The sequence below is a fragment of the Euleptes europaea genome, chromosome 7 (assembly GCF_029931775.1).
Source record: "Euleptes europaea isolate rEulEur1 chromosome 7, rEulEur1.hap1, whole genome shotgun sequence".
Lineage (NCBI taxonomy): Eukaryota > Metazoa > Chordata > Lepidosauria > Squamata > Sphaerodactylidae > Euleptes > Euleptes europaea.
Genome location: NC_079318.1, coordinates 55,600,673 through 55,616,907, shown reverse-complemented (window position 1 = coordinate 55,616,907; position 16,235 = coordinate 55,600,673). Strand labels below are relative to the sequence as shown.

Here is a 16,235-nt window from a genome sequence, read left to right as displayed (position 1 = left end):
TGTCTGATATGCCGCCAGCACCATTACAATAGTACTTTGGCCTAAAGCACTATTAATCAGTTAATCTTTGTCTGCTAAGTGCAGTTGAAGATTACACCTTGCTAATACCTTCCTTTTGATTGCCGCTTAACAAACAAAAAAACTCATTACTAATTTCAGTGTCCCCTTTGCCATTTGAAACACCAACTTTGCCAAATTGTACAATTTTAAGAAGTGTCAAAAGTTTACGTCCACCCTTCCCCCCCGATCATTTACAGTGCTGATTTCTTTGAGCCATCTATGGGCTAATGTGTTCATCAGTACAAAAGGGTGCTGTACACTAGTACAGAGTGGTGTACTGGTTAAGAGCGGTGGTTTGGAGTGGTGGACTCTGATCTGGAGAACCGGGTTTGATTCCCTACTCCTCCACATGAGCAGCAGATGCTAATCTAGTGAATTGGATTGGTTTCCCCACTCCTACACTCAAAGCCTGCTGGGTGACGTTGGGCTAGTCACACTCTCTTTGCCCCACCTACCTCACAGAGTGTCTGTTGTGGGGAAAGGAAGGAGATTGTAAGACGGTTTGAGTTTCCCTTAAGTGGTAGTGAAAGTCAGCATATAAAAACCAACTCTTCTTCATCTTCTACCATACATTATACCCTTTTTGAAATGATTACAGAAAAGACAAAGAAGAAGAGTTGGTTTTTATACCCCACTTTTCTCTACCCAAAGAGCTCTCAAAGTGGCTTACAACCACCTCCCCTTCCCCCCCGAACCCCACAACAGCCACCTTGTGAGGTAGGTGGGGCTGAGAGAGTTTGGACAGAACTGTAACTAGCCCAAGGTCACCCAGCAGGCTTCATGTGGAGGGGTGAAGAATCAAACACGGTTCTCCAGAGTAGAGCCTGCCACTCAATATTCGTTCAGAATTTTTTTTACAGAACTTTTATAAAGCAATTTATAGTCTAGGACCAAAACATAAGAACAATATTAAAACAATAAAATCTAGTCAAAATATATCAACTATTTCAACCAGCAGAATACAACAATAAACCAGCATAGGCTCCACAACCAAAGGCCAGACAGGAGTATTTTTACTGGTCTTCTGATAGGCAAAGGCCATGGTCAAAAGACCTCCAGGGAGAGGGTATTCCATAGCACAAAACATAGAAAGTTGGCGAGGGAGGGCAGAAGAATTCAGGGGAGGGGGAGTTTTTTCTCATATTTCCCAAGGACTCCCCCCAATGTTCCAACAGAAAAAAATGGCAATTTTGGGGAGCACTGGGGGGAAAACCCCAATGGAATATTTTCGCTTTTAAGACAAGGTGTTACTCAAAATGTATAGCATGAAGACTTTTATGTAAGACTATCAACAACAGAGAATGATAATTCCATTGTATACTGCAGACATATACAACATATTTTCAAGGATATGCTTATTGTTTAAATGTTCCTAATCTTGCCCACACTTAATATGCTATAGTGTGTAAGAAGAAAATATACAACTGACGAACTGGGTGATTCCAATGCTATAAAGTTTACCTCTACATCCAAATAAGGTGGTGATCCTACTGCAATTGTGTGACACTATTTCTGACCAAATAATTCACTTTCTTTTGTTTACTACAAAATGTGTGCTCTATGTTTTCAACTTTAATTTTGCCTGCCTCTCTGATGGCAAAAATTAAAATGCAAGTGCTTAAGGTAGCATTGGGGGCAGCACTGCAGTGCTCTATCATTCGTATTGACTACAATTGCAAGTTTGCTTGCTGAAATTTTAAATTTCATAAATATGCCAAATACCACAATTAGGTTTGATAAGAAAGTAAGTATTGCATATATCATGTCAACATTTTTGGATATTTTGCACCTAGAGGTGACTATGAAAACGTTCTAGAATTATGCAAACTGTTCCTGTCTATCTAGTACATTCCTCCAAGGAACTCCAAATTCTGCCTTTCCCATTTTATCCTGACAACAACCCTGCGACTGGCCCAAGGTCACCCAACAAGCTTTCATGGCTGAGTGGGGATTTGAACTCTGGTCTCCTAGATTCTAATCCTAAACTATAACCTCTATACCACACAAACTCACTACACTGGATTCTGTGACATTCATTCAAGTACATTCTAGACCATGCTGTATACCTCAATAATCCTACTACCTGGGAAAAGAAACACATTTTCTCTGTAATATTATAGTGTCACTTGAGAGCTGGGAAAACATATTATTTCCAAAATGGAAGTACTTCCTTGAGGCAAAATATCCTGTGACAAAAGAATAATACCTGGTCTTTGATGTGTTATAAAATGAATTACCTAGAGGACTTCAATGTTCTAAGGAATACACGCCATCTCTGGTATGGTCCATTTTGCTTTCTACAATCCCAATGGTCCTTTACCTAAGAAATGGAATTTCACTATATCGAGTTCCCCAAACTCTAAACATGAGTCAGATTTCTTGATCCAGTATCAGAGCCCCAAGATAGTACATCAGCAACAAAAAGAGGTCTGATGGATATGTTTCGTAAGGTTCAAAGCTAGGACATAGCAGCAAGACAATGATAAAACAGGTTCAAGTGGCACAAAACAGTGCTGCAGAAAGGTAATATATTTTCCTGTTTCTGCAACATTCCCCACCTGCCAACAACCTTCCATGGTGGTTCATTTTATTTCTCTCCTCCTCATCCCTTCAGTTTTCATCTTGATAATGGGACCAGTTTCTCTCTGGATGTCACATAACAGCCATTAAAATAGGTTTATGTCCACTTTCAAGACAAGATACAGCATAGCACCTAATTCAACCATGTTAACTGGAATTGAAATGGATGTCTCAGACAGAACTCTTCTATGCCCAGTCTCTGGCCATTAGATCATTAATCAAGGCCACTTAGTAATACATGTGAATTTAGCCACATAAAGTACCTGTTATATTACCATTTCTGAAAGAAAGGCTTTTACCTCAATGTATACTATTTATAATTTCCTGCCAAGACCACAACTCACCACTTAACCCCAGAGAGACCCCAAATACATACCACCCAGCCTGAATACCTCCCATTACCCCATTTGTAAATATTTCCAGGACTGTGAGCCATCATCTTTAACCAGGCAGGTGGCACACCTGGACAACTTGCCCCTATCCTTCTTTCCAAGGATGGAGAGGATGAAGCCTGTCCTATAACTGGGCCCAGAAAATATTCCCCTTCGTCCAGTACAAATCACCCAGTTGATAGTAGTACCTGTGTGACACATGTTCCGGTTTCTCTTCCCCTTTGAGTTGTTTTAGATTATTTGTGAATGTCTGATGGTCTTTTGAAAGCTTGATAGTCTTTTGATTGCTTGACTTTGTTAATTCCCCAGCTCAGATATTTGTATTATTCCCCTCAAGAAACTTTATTTCTGTTTTCACTCTATCTAGAGGCTCAGTATTTCTCTAAAGTTTGTCAAGTTGTCTCATTACATTATCAAAGGTCTCTTACAGCCACTGTCTGATTTGCAGTTCAGACTGGGGATGTTTTGCAAAGGGTGCAGAACTCTCTCCGCCCCATCTATCTCACAGCAGAGGAGAAGGGAAGGTGATTGTAAGCCGGTATGATTTTTCCTTAAGTGGTAGAGAAAGTCGGCATATAAAAACTCTTCTTCTTCAGTTCCTGAGGAGCAAGGTGGCACAAGGATTTCTTCTTGTACAAGGATTGTACTCTAGCTATTTTGCATGAATTTGGTCTCACTGGACCATATGAACACTTACCTATTTTTAATCCACACAAAAACTGTAATGCCCTTTTATAGATCTTTGGTGCATCCTCTTTGGGAATATTATGTACAGTTCTGATTGATGTATATCAGAAAGAATACCAACACTTTTCAAATTAGAAAAAAAGGTGACTAAAGGGGACATAATAAAAACTTGCACATTTATGCATAGGGTGGAAAAAGTGGACTAGAACTCAGAGGCACCCAATGAAGTTTAGGTCAGGCAAAAGGAAATGCTTCTTTATTCCAGGAGTAATTAGGGAATTCTCTGCCAGCTAACATAATGATGGCCATGAACACTGAAGTGAGATTAGACAGATTCATGGAGGATAGGTCAATGACCACTATCCATGCTGACTAAAAAGAAACCTCTGTATCCCAATGCAGTAAGGCCGTATCAGGAGAGGGCCTTGGCACTATACCCTGTTTGTTGGCTCTCCAAGGCAACTAGTTGGCCACTGTGTGAAACAGAACTTGATGGACCACTGGTCCGACCCAGCAGGACTCTTATGCTTCCTAATGAGACATGCAATTCAAAGACTAAGCCATTGGAATTAAAGATGGGTGTGTACGTCAAGGACACCTTTCTACATTTCAAATTTGAACCACTGGTTCAAGCCTTCCACGCCTGTTTTCAAGTGGGTCAGCAAAGATGTCTTTGACATCTCTCCGGGGGACATGGAAACATCCGCAGGAAAGGGAGCGCTGAACGTTCAGGACACATCTGCGCACCTCCCATTCAACTCAAAGACCTCGCACCTGCTTACAACCAGGAAAAGCAGCGACATCTCCTAATCCTGTGCTTTATTACCTTGCTTAGCTATATTTGTATTGTTTCTAGCGCAATTCCCGTTTCGCTGCTTCGTCGCCACTGCAACCTTATCCTCCCACCCCATACTTCCGTTCTGTCCTAGCAACCGTTGTCAGGCTTTCTTTCTCAACGGCGATTGGTCCATTTCGGATCCTTCGCTTCCTCACAGAATCGGTAAGGCAAGGACAACAAATGCGCGTGCGCCGGCCAGCCGAACTTTCGGGCTGCCCACGTCTTGCCTGACTCAAAACTTTATTCCTTTTGAAGTTGGAAAATAAACTGTCTGCGGGATTTGAAGCATGTTATTTCATAGGCTCTCTCTAAGTATTATTTAAGCGGCTGCACTCTCTTTTTGCGGCTGAAATGCTCAGGCATGCAGGTAAACCTCCTTCCGTACTGGGGGTCCAAGAAAGATTTGGACGCGGAGAAGGTCCTTTCTTTGGAGCCGTCGCAGGCGCGTGCCTGTCTCCTTACCGGGCTCGGGAGCGGAGCGGCGTGTGTCGATCAGGGGAGCCGTTCCCACGTGCCGCTATGTATTACAAGTTCAGCAGCTTCACGCAGAGGCTGGTCGGGGCCAGCGCTTCTTCCGCCTATATTCCGCAGGTAACGGATAGCCCTCCGCGCTTCCCTGTCCGTTACAGAGGCCTTGACCTTCAGCGTCTTACACTAAAGCGGGGTTATTTATTTATTTGTTAACAGTCCTCACGAGGGCCGATTTTCTCAGAGGGGACAGATAACGAAGAGAACTCGGAAAAGATGTCTTAGGGGGGAATATAGTGGGTGTCAAGAGCTGGCGGCCCTTGTTGGGGAGGGAGACTGCTCTGACTGGGAATCTGCCTAGTGTTGTGGCTAAGGAGTATTGGACTGAGGAGTCCTGGGTTCAAATCTCAACTCAGCCACGAAGCTTATTGGGTGACCTTGGGTCAGTCAAGTATAATTATGTGATAACTGAAAAATAAAAAGGAGATCCTTGGAGAAAAGGCAGGAAGACTATAAGTGGCAAGAATTACAGCAGCTTGAAGCAAGAGAAGACGGAGAGGACGATTTGTGTGGGCTTGGTTGACCTTCAGAGTTATATGCTTGTAGACTGAAGAAGAGTTGGTTTTTATACCCTGCTTTTCTCTACCTTTAAGGAGTCATAAAGTGGTTTACAGTCACCTTCCTCTCCCCACAACAGGCACCTTGTGAGGTAGGTGGGGCTGAGAGAGATCTGAGAGAACTATGACTGACCCATGGTCACCCAGCAGGCTTCATGCGGAGGAGTGGGGAATCAAACCCCATTCTCCAGACTCTCTTCATAATTGCTAATAATAATAATAATAATAAGAGTTGTTTTTTATATGCTGACTTTCTCTACAACTTAAGGAAGAATCAAACTGGCTTACAATCACTTTCTCCTCCCCATAACAGACATCCTGTGAGGTAGGTGGGGCTGAGAGAGCTCTAAGAGAGCTGTGACTAGCCCGGTCACCCAGCAGGCTTTTTTTTTTTTTATATAGTTTTTATTTTCTTTATATGTTTAAGGGGTACAGGAAAGGAAAAAGGGAAAGGGGTAGCTGTTAACATTGTAAAGACAATACAGTATTGTAAAATGATTTTTGAATGAAATAAAGTTACAAAGTGACTTTGGTTTGAAGTTCTTGCATCATAATATCTCTTGTATTTTAAAAATTCTTATTCTTATTTAACAGTTATTTGAGGTAAAAAGTATACAACAAAGTATTATAATATTTTAGCATAGATTATTCATGTTAGTTGCATTTCATATATGTATAAAAAGATGCCCACTTTTCCTGAAATTGCTCGGTAGATTCGCTGAGTTTGGGATTTAGTTCATCAGTCATTTTAGCCATTACTGCATATTCCAGAAGTTTTTCTTTCCAATCATCAATTTCAGGTGTGTGGGTTTGTTTCCATGTTCTTGCTAGAATTGTTCTGGCAGCTGTTGTGGCATATTTAAAAACGTCATGCAGTTTTTGAGGTAAATTTAACGGTACTATACTGAGTAAGTATAATTTTGGGTCGAATGTAAACTTCATATCTAACATCAATTGTAGTTCACGATGAACTCTTTTCCAGTATGGTTGTAGCTTTGGACACGTCCACCAAACATGAAAATAAGAACCGTCAGATTCTTGACATTTCCAACATGCGCCTTTTTTCCCTGGAGTTGTCATTTGGGAAAGCATATTAGGAGTCAGATACCATCTGTAGAAGGTCTTGTACCAATTTTCTTTCACTTCTTGGGAAACAGTGTATTTCAATTCGGAAGAGCAAAGTTTTTCCCATAAGTCCATATTAATCATTTCTCCGAGATTTTGCATCCACTTTATCATGTTTATTTTCACTTGTTCTTCTTCTGTGTCGTATTTCAAGAGAAGTTTATATATTTTTCCTAATATGTGTGAATCATTTTTAGATATTAACTGCTCAAATTCAGTTGGTTCACGAAAAGGTTGTGGATATAAGCAGTCTTTTTGCAAATTGGATCTCAATTGTAAAAAAGTTAACCAATTCAACTTTTGAAATTTTTCTTGAAGTTTAATCATATCCTTGATTTCACCCGTGGACTCTATCATGTCATTGTAGGTAAAATGAACACCCGGTTTTAGTTTAACATTATCATGATAAGCTTCAGTTGGTGACATTATAGATGGTGGAGAAGGACTTATTCTCTTTTTATATCTTTTCCAGACTTTCAATAACGCTGTTTTGACATCGCAATCTTCTTGTACTTTATCTTTTTGGATTTTTGATTTAGGGTCCCACAAAACTTTGTGAAAACCCTGTCCCAAGTCCGCCCGTTCTAAAGTAACATGTCGACTTTTTGGTTGTTTTACCCATTCGGTTATCCAAGATAGGCAGGCTGCATGGTAGTATAGTTTAATATTGGGCATTGCCAGCCCTCCTCTTTTCTTTTCGTCTTGAAGGACTTTAAATCTTACTCTCGTTTTTTTTCCGTTCCAGACAAATCGATTGATTTGTTTTTGCCAATTTTCTAATGTACTTTCGGGGATGTCAATCGGCAAAAATTGAAATAAGAAATTTAATCTAGGAAGAACGTTCATCTTTATCGTCGATATCCTTCCTAACCATGAAATGTTCATCTTTGACCATAGATTCAAATCTTTTTCTATTTCTCCCCATATTTTCAAGTAGTTTAACCTTAAAAGCGTATTATTTTGTGAAGATATGTTGACACCACCCAGCAGGCTTTGAGTGTAGGAGTGGGGAAACCAACCTAGTTCACCAGGTTAGAGTCTGCCGCTCATGTGGAGGAGTGGGGAATCAAACCTGGTTCTCCAGATCAGAGTCCACTGCTCCAAAACCACTGCTCTTAACCACTACACCACGCTGGCTCTCATGAAGTGTCTTGATTGGCCCCTTTCTTTTTCTTCCTTTGTTTACAAACAGGGAAGAAAACTGCAGTGGGATCTAAGCTGGTTTGTGTTGCTTTTTGGTGTGTTTGTAGTTTTTGATTTTATTTCGTTGGGTTGGATGTTTTGGGTGCCTTTGTTGAGAGAAATGCCTAAATGTGCATTTAAAGGAAAACGTGGCTTATTACTTTGTATGTTCTGTTGTTATACAATATGTTTATATGTTTCTCAGCTGTAGGCTCCTGGGAATAATCTGTTTGAAACCACATGCTTTAACATTTCATAGATCAAACTAAGGAAATCTCCATTCTATAGAGATCAGTTCCCCTGGAGAAAATGGATGCTTTGGAGAGAGGACTCTGTGGCATTGTACCCCCTTGAGGTCCCTATCCACCCCCCAAATCTCCAGGACTAGCTCAGTACTATTTATTATTTTTTTCAGCTGTTTGGAAAATTTAAACAGGGTATTGGGGATTGCTATACAAGGAATTTGCTTTTTGCTTTAATTTGTCCATGGGTGTCTACTGGTGATGCTAACTTAGTCCCATGGGAATTTGTGGGTTTGTGAAGGGTTTGATGCTGATGAAGCTGTTTGACATCTGTGTCACTGAGTCGGGAGCCTTGGAGTTGGATGTTATTAAAACATACCTAGCTCTGTATTCCATTGCCAGTAACAAGAAGCTGTTGTTTCTGTCCTAAATACATGTTTGAAGGATGTGCTGAAATAGATCAGGGTTGATAAGGTCAAAGCTGGATCCAGACAATACTGAGATTATGTGGGAGAGACTTGGTGTTAATGAAGTAGTGGTGTCGCCATTGCTTCAGGATCGGAGTCTTCAGGTAGTTCTGGTCCTGGCCTTGTTGAGAAGCAAGCCACAGGATGAAGAAGACCTTGCCATGTTGAGCCATGCTTTTGTGACATCCAGACTTGATTACTGCAAAGCACTTCTCTTACGGATGTCTAAGAAGCACCCTGTAAATATTTTAGATGGATAGATGTGTGTTTAGCCCCATAGGCTACCTGGGCTACAGCCCATGTGTCCCCACGGCTCCTTCACCCTTCCCTTTAATCTGGCATCCTGTATTGCCTCCTGTTCCAGAGCTGCATGGGAGGGGTTTGTGTGTGTGTCTTCTTTAATTACTCCTTTCTTTAGCTCTGACTTTTCAGAATCTTTTTTTGGCTCAGGATTCCTGTGTATCCTTTTTCTCTGGTTTGGCCATGACACAGAGAGAGTCCAGAAGCAGGATAGTGGGCTGATAAGCAATGACCTTTTTCTCAGGTCATTACTTATCAGCCCACTTGCCTGTTGTGCCCCGTCCCATTAAAGCTATCCTGCTTCTGGGCTCTCTCTGTGTCATGGCCAAACCAGACTTAACATGCAAGACCCATTTGCCTGAGAAAGATACTTCCAAGGGCGGTACTGGGTCTTCGGCAGTTTTTAAAAAGCTGTGCGGCCCCCACCCCCAGCTACTTTGAAGGTTGGGGAAGGGTCACGGGAAAGAGGGTGTTTAACCTTTTCTTTCCATGCCTCTTCCACAGTTTAAAATCTCTCAATCTGCAGTAGGCTTTTGTAAGAAAATATATGAATTCAGGCACCAAACCCCCCATGTCTTTTCCTATTAGAACTAATTGCACCTTTGGAGAGGCATTTTAAATCAAGGAACAGGTACAGAAGGAAATCATTAAACACACTTCCCCCTTCCTGATCTTCAAAGCAGCTACCTGGGGTTGCAAATCAGCATTTTAAAAAACCTGCTGGTGACATGGCCTTTGAGTCAACTCTGGTTTGGCCCTTGGTTTCCCTGCCTTTCCACTCTCTTCCCATCCCTACTCTACCAACAGTACACAGGCAAAGGTATGCCCTGTTTGTAGAACCTGTGTTTTTCCCCCAATCCAAACTGATGCCGTGCTCATCAGCATTCTGTTGCAGTCTCTTCTCAGTTAGAGGTTCACAAATATTGCATGTTGATGGACGGCATGGTTTTGGCCTGTTGTGTATGCATGTATAAAAGGTATCCACTATTTGTTTACTTAAATATTTGTGCCATACTTTTGTCCCCAATGGGAATCCAACGAAGCTTACAACATCATTTTCTCTTCTTCCATTTTACCTTTGCAACAACAACCCTCTGAGGTAGGCTAGGATAAGCGTGTGACTGGCCCACTGAACTTCCATGGCAGAATGGGGATTCAACCCTTTTTTTTCCAGATCCTAGTCCAGCACTCTTAACTTATACCATTCAGGTGTAGAGATATAGAAAATGGGTATACCCACAGAGATGAACAGATGCCTCCAGCATGATTTGTAACCTGAAGTAGTATCAAATGCAGTTACCCTGACATGTGAAAAATTTATTTTAAAATTGCCCTTGATTGACAGGCACTTGATAGATGAACAAACAAAAACTAATTAGTAGACATTCATTCCAAGCATGCACTCATTAGCCTTGTTAAAATGCAAATTTAATATCAAGCATATTTTGCTCACACTTGCTGTATGGAATAATAAGGAAGATAATTAATGTGCTGCTAATTGTGATGGCAATCTGGAGCCTCTTTACTTCACTGGTAGACTTACTAAATTCACTGGAGCTGCTCCTGTGTAAATGAGTTATGAATTGCTTGGGCGTACAAAGTAAAGCCATTCAGAATTAACAGCATCTCTGCTCTTCATCAGTAAAGCTGGAATGGATAAATGAAGAAACGGTGGGCTGTGAAGGTGGCACATTCAGCTCTTAATTGAAGAATTTTTCCTAGGGACGTTCATTAATGCATTCAAAGCTCACGGGGAATAAAAGCCAAATGACTTACTAGCTGTCTGTGAAATTCCCTGGACCAGTTTCCTTCCATCTGTATTGAGGGGTGACTTTCCAGTTCTGTTAAGATCATCCAGACTGAAAGACAAGGAGAAACAGTGGGGCAAGTTCAGTGTTAAGCCCCACTCCCCCTTTCTCCACTCAGTGCTCTTTCCTTTTCGCCTAGTTAAAAAAAAACAACACTGAAGGTTTGTACTAAAGTAGTTAATAATGACTAATTTTTACAAGTTTTTTTATCAACACTAGTACCCTATGGGAAACTGGTAGGTACGGTAAGGTGTTTTGAGAAAGTACTTCTCTCACAGTCTTGAGCGTGAGCAATGAATCTCTTCATGCCCAAAATGGGGAGTGAAGTTTTCCGCCCAAGCCTAGTTTCAGCTGCTTAATTTCAGCAGAATTCATCTGATCACTTCTCTCAGCATGTCCTATCTGAGCCATATCTATCTTTAGCTCAGACGTTTAGTAATAGCATTAACAAGTGTTCAGTACCTGTATAATCCTTACAGCAGTGATACTCAGTGGCTTGGGAGTCACATGTGGCTCTTCTGAGCACCATTCCCCAGTGTGGTACCCACTCAATGTTTTGGGAACATGGGCAAAGCCATTTTCTGGTGGTGCTTATGGTTGGCAGGTGATTCCCACCTGTCAAATCCTAGAAAGACTGCAGGACTGGTACGCTGCAAGCCTCCCCAATCTCCAGGCCTTGTTGAAAGGATGCAAATAAAATGGTCATCCTCTCCAGTGGACCCCCCCTTCACATACACGCCTTTTCTGCTGCCTCTGCGCGCTCATTCCAGTACTGATGTGGCTATTGGGAGGAGGGCAAGCTGACTGCAGAGAAGAGAGAGCAAAACCACTACCATGGCAGCCACCCAGGAGAAGGGCAAGCTGGCCACAGTAGGGTGGTGGTGGTTTTTACTCTCCTCTCTCCATGACCAGCTTGCTTATAAGAACATAAGAAAGGCCATGCTGGATCAGACCAAGGTCCATCAAGTCCAGCAGTCTGTTCACACAGTGACCAAACAGGTGCCTCTAGAAAGCCCACAAACAAGCCCACAAACAAGACAGCATTGCCCTGCCTGTGTTCCAAAACACCTAATATAATAGGCATGTTTATCTGATCCTGGAGAGAAAAGTATGCATCATGACTAGTATCTATTTTTATTGGTAGCCATGAATACCCCTCTCCTCCATGAACATGTCCACTCACCTCTTAAAGCCTTCCAAGTTGGCAGCCATCAAGGAGTTCCACAATTTACCTATGCGTTGTGTGAAGAAATACTTTCTTTTATCAGTTTTGAATCTGTCACCCTCCAGCTTCAGCAGATGACCCTGAGTTCTAGTATTATGAGAGAGGGAGAAAAGCTCCATACCATGCATAACTTTATAGACCTCTATCACATCTCCCCTTAACCGTCTTCTTTCCAAGCGAAACAGCCTCTGGCAGCCCTGTTAATCTCACTCTTGCCTGAGCTACTGTGCCTCATGCTGAGGAGAGAGTGTGAAGGTAGAGGGAAGCCTTTCCCATCACTTCAGATACACAAGGGTTGGCGAAGCATTAATGGGGGAAGGGAGAACCCTACATGCTCGGAGGTACTCTTTTAATAAAAAGGATTACTGTTTCATTTTTATTAACAATTATATCTTACGCTATTGGATGTGTGTCTTTGAGGTGGCGCATAGGGTACACATCAGTCATAGGGCTCTTTTGGCTGATGCTAAATGCTAACAGGGCTCTCTGGTATCTTATCTGTTTCCATAGATAAAACAAGCTTTAATTCCTTTATTTATTCAGGGGTTCAAACCAGCGGTTTCCATGGAATCACCAACTCTGGTTTTTGGGACACCAACTAAACTTGCCTTTGATGCCTCATCACCTGTTGAGTTTTTCGGGAAAAACAAGGTTCCAGAACTGCAAAAGTTATTTCAGGTGAGAAAAAAACATTTCCTTTTACTGAAAAAATAATTAATTTTCTTAGGATTGCTTCCCTGATAAGCAAATAATGGGGGTCATAAATATGTACTATACTCTTTCTTGTGCAGCAGTGTTGGGTGCTTGATGTTTGCCAAAGTGTAGAGTAAATTATTGTACTATCAAGTTCCTGTGTATGTTAGTCAGTAATTCTGCCTTAAGAAAATTTGAAGCAGATTGTACTGTATTGTATCATATTTCTGTTTAATCTAATAAAACTAGGATTGGGGCTAGTACCCGTAGCATGATTTTGTCACCTTTCCTTTCCCCTTGCTGTATCTTGTATGCTAGTTTCCATATGTGCTTTCTGCATAATTCTTCTTCCAAGGATGAGACTTCTGAATACACTGACATTTTTGACAATGGCCAAAATTAGAGTCCAAAGATTGGAGGCAGGGAAAGATGCCCATTTCTTGCACACATAACTGTGCATAATGGGGAGAGAAGTGTGGAGAGCTGAGAGCTGCCAGTCCACCTCTAGTCTTCTGAGCCTTCACCAGACACATTCGTCCTATTTCCAAGGCTGTGTGTCACTCGTGACTGTAGAGTTGCATTTCTTAGAATTCTGCCCTCAATAATTTCTGGGCTTTGCATTAAAAAAAAAAATCCAGAGAAACACAGGGCCTACTCATAAAACAACAAAAAGTCCATCTTAAAGATGAACAGATTTAACTGTCGGCATAACCTTTCAGATCTATTTCGTTATGTGCATGAGATGTTTATCCATAGTTGGCAGGTGCAATTATTGTTGGGAGAGGAAAGGAAGGATTTGATAAAGTTAGTCTAGAAGCCCCATGCATTGGAAGAAATGTTATGCATTCACTATGCATCGCGTGTGTGCATCTGCAAGCAGATAACCTTTCATACATTTACCACCGTGTCTAGCTTGGTTCTAATTGCAGTGGCATTTAAGAGATGTTCTTGTGCTTGTCAAGCTTTTCATGTAAGGTTTATGTGTGGGCTTCTGCTGAAAGTAGCTGTGGCTTCAGCAGGCATTGTAGTGGATATATGTGAGCCTGTATGTATTAAACAGACTGTTGGATCAGTTTAATGTTGCATCTTAGCTTATTTTGCATCATTTCTTCCTGTTATTTTGGGGAATGGCAGGGAGCTATAGAGGTACTGAACAATTATCTTCTTACCGCTGAAAATTCTTAGCTTTTTCTTTGACTATTGAGGCATCTCTAGGCATGGACCATGTAATTTCAAGCATATCTTGTGAGCCATGAGTAGAATTATAATTGTCTGGGGAAAAATTGAACTTGCTGAACTCTACAGAATATATCAAGGAACATGTGCTCAGCCTTTAAGACTTAGGGCTGAAGTAGCTAAATCAACAGGATTATACAGAGCAGCTGTGGGGGTGGGAAGGATTTAGGTTGGGACTGTCCCACGGAGGGCAGCCATCTCTCCTCTTGCCCCTCCCTTATTTTCCTGGTGCAAAAGGAGCTGCCACTTGCCCCACAAAGGAAAACGTGCTAGTACCTGCATGATGCCTTTGTGTTTTTTTCTCACAGGACAAACAGCAACTGAAGGGAGACTTTCATTGAGAACACAACGTACAAGAATTGGTTAAAACGCACAGCTCCTTATACTATGGCCCCAGTCGGTTACACTTGTTAAAATTGGTGGGAGGTCTGTTAACCTCTGACGGTTGTCTCTGGTTTGGCTTTTGGAAAATGTCTCTTCCCCTTATCATTCAAGAAAACGATGTTAAGCCACTTTGAGTCCATACTATGGAGAATGGTTGGGTGTAAATGAAATAAATAAATATAACTTCTACTGTTGGGTCGTTGCACATTAGCTTTTATTTGTTTCCATTTAATCTTTTGAGGCTCTCAAGTTCACCTGTAGTGGTAGGGATGGTAACATGTATGCTTTGACTTATACTTCCTTGTTTGTTTGTTTCTGACAGAAACCTGATGGTCTGCCAGTACATCTGAAGGGGGGAGTTCCTGACAAGCTCCTTTACCGGACCACTATGGCGCTAACAATAGGAGGGGCCATTTATTGTCTGATAGCACTCTACATGGCTGCGCAACCACAAAGACATAAGTGAATGATCCCAGTTGAATGGGGATAGATAGAAACTCTGTGGAAAGAAGACTTACCTTTAACTCCCTACCGTTACAACATGATTGTTGCAAATTCCTGGTAATTCAGTTTGACTTTAGGAGAAGGGGTTAGGAGATGGTTATATTCTTATGCTTAGTATTATAAGGATGAAGTTAATACTGGATGATTCGGTTTTGCAGATTACTCTTCACACCCTTCACTAAACCAGACCTAAAGTGATCAGCTTGTGTAAACAGGACGTTACTGCTAGGAGTAAAGTTTGGTGGCAGAAGCTGGAGAGGACACTGTGTTTACCACCACCTGTTCTGGGAGGAGGGCATAAACAGATGCTAAAAATACACTTGACCTATGGAAGTTTGAAAAAAACCAGACTTAAGTACCAATTTACTCCTTTATGGCAAATTGATCATTTGTCTGAACAACTTGAACTGGGATCTACCTTCTCAAACTCATTGAAATCCTAATTACTTAAATGTGTAATATTTGGGAAAGGGGCTATAGTGCTGCACCAAGCTTGCAACCATTCTGTTCTGAAGGTCTGTCTCCTTTAATAGTCCCACCTTTGTGAGCAGATCTCTTCAGAGCAGCACTGGCATGTAAGATGGGTTCAGTTATAGCAACACAATTTCATCCTGTGATTTTGCCCCCAGATCTCTCTCTATAATAAAGTTCTATTTGTTTATTGTTGGAATAAATAAGCAACATGAATACTGGATCCCTTAAGATTTACTTATTTATTTTTGCTGTGGTATATAAAATGGAATGAAATTTAAAAATGTTATGCTTTCCGTTTTCAACAGAGAGACACAAAAGAGTGACTACTTGAACATGGCAAGTCCCCAGACTTTTGACAGCTGAAACACACTTGCTTTCTGTATTAAAATTGGAGGCAAAGTTCAGTTGCACACACCAAACACTTATTTTTAGTGTATGTAGGCGTGATCAGCTCTCAGATGAGTCAGCTCCTTTTGTTTCTGCAGGTATCACTGATCTGGCAAGGTAGCAAACAGCAGCTCATACAGACATACGATGGGCATCCTCTGAATAGGTAATTCTACTGAGCTTCAGTCTTGGTAGTAATTAACTCTCTAAAGTTATGTCTGGGTTGAACACATGAAGCTGTTTTTAGAGAGTCCTATCTTACTGGGGCTGCCATAAGTTGGCTGCAACTTCACGCCAAACATTTGCCACAAATAGTGGCTATTTTAGTAGCCTTAATGATGAATTTACCAGAGGAAAGCAATGGCAGGTGAGAAACAGAGATGATTTGCCATTGCCTGAGACCCTGAACAGCCACTGCCAATCTGAGTAGGCGATACTGACTTTGATGGACCAATAGTCTAATTCAGTAAACAGCTGTTTCTGTGTGCATGCACCCTGGGCACAGGACTTTAAAAAGGACTTTACACTGAGTAATATATCAGCTCAGTGTGCAGAACTGACGGGTA

At 41.5% G+C, this 16,235-nt stretch overlaps 1 protein-coding gene across 1 annotated transcript; it reads left to right on the top strand.

Moving 5' to 3' along the window:
• The first annotated feature begins 5,038 nt into the window (after positions 1-5,038).
• Positions 5,039-14,919, top strand: LOC130480458 (cytochrome c oxidase subunit 7A-related protein, mitochondrial). The gene is made up of 3 exons (XM_056852991.1): positions 5,039-5,148; positions 12,535-12,669; positions 14,627-14,919. Exons 1-3 carry the CDS (start codon positions 5,077-5,079, stop codon positions 14,768-14,770), a joined length of 351 nt encoding a protein of 116 aa, XP_056708969.1. The 5' UTR covers positions 5,039-5,076; the 3' UTR covers positions 14,771-14,919.
• Positions 14,920-16,235: the final 1,316 nt, after the last annotated feature.

Excerpts from the sequence above, each read along its gene's own strand:
- LOC130480458 (XM_056852991.1), top strand. The coding sequence starts at position 5,077 with ATGTATTACAAGTTCAGCAGCTTCACGCAGAGGCTGGTCGGGGCCAGC. Across the intron at positions 5,149-12,534 it reads CTTCCGCCTATATTCCGCAG|GGGTTCAAACCAGCGGTTTC; the intron begins GTAACGGATAGC and ends TTATTTATTCAG. Across the intron at positions 12,670-14,626 it reads AACTGCAAAAGTTATTTCAG|AAACCTGATGGTCTGCCAGT; the intron begins GTGAGAAAAAAA and ends TGTTTCTGACAG.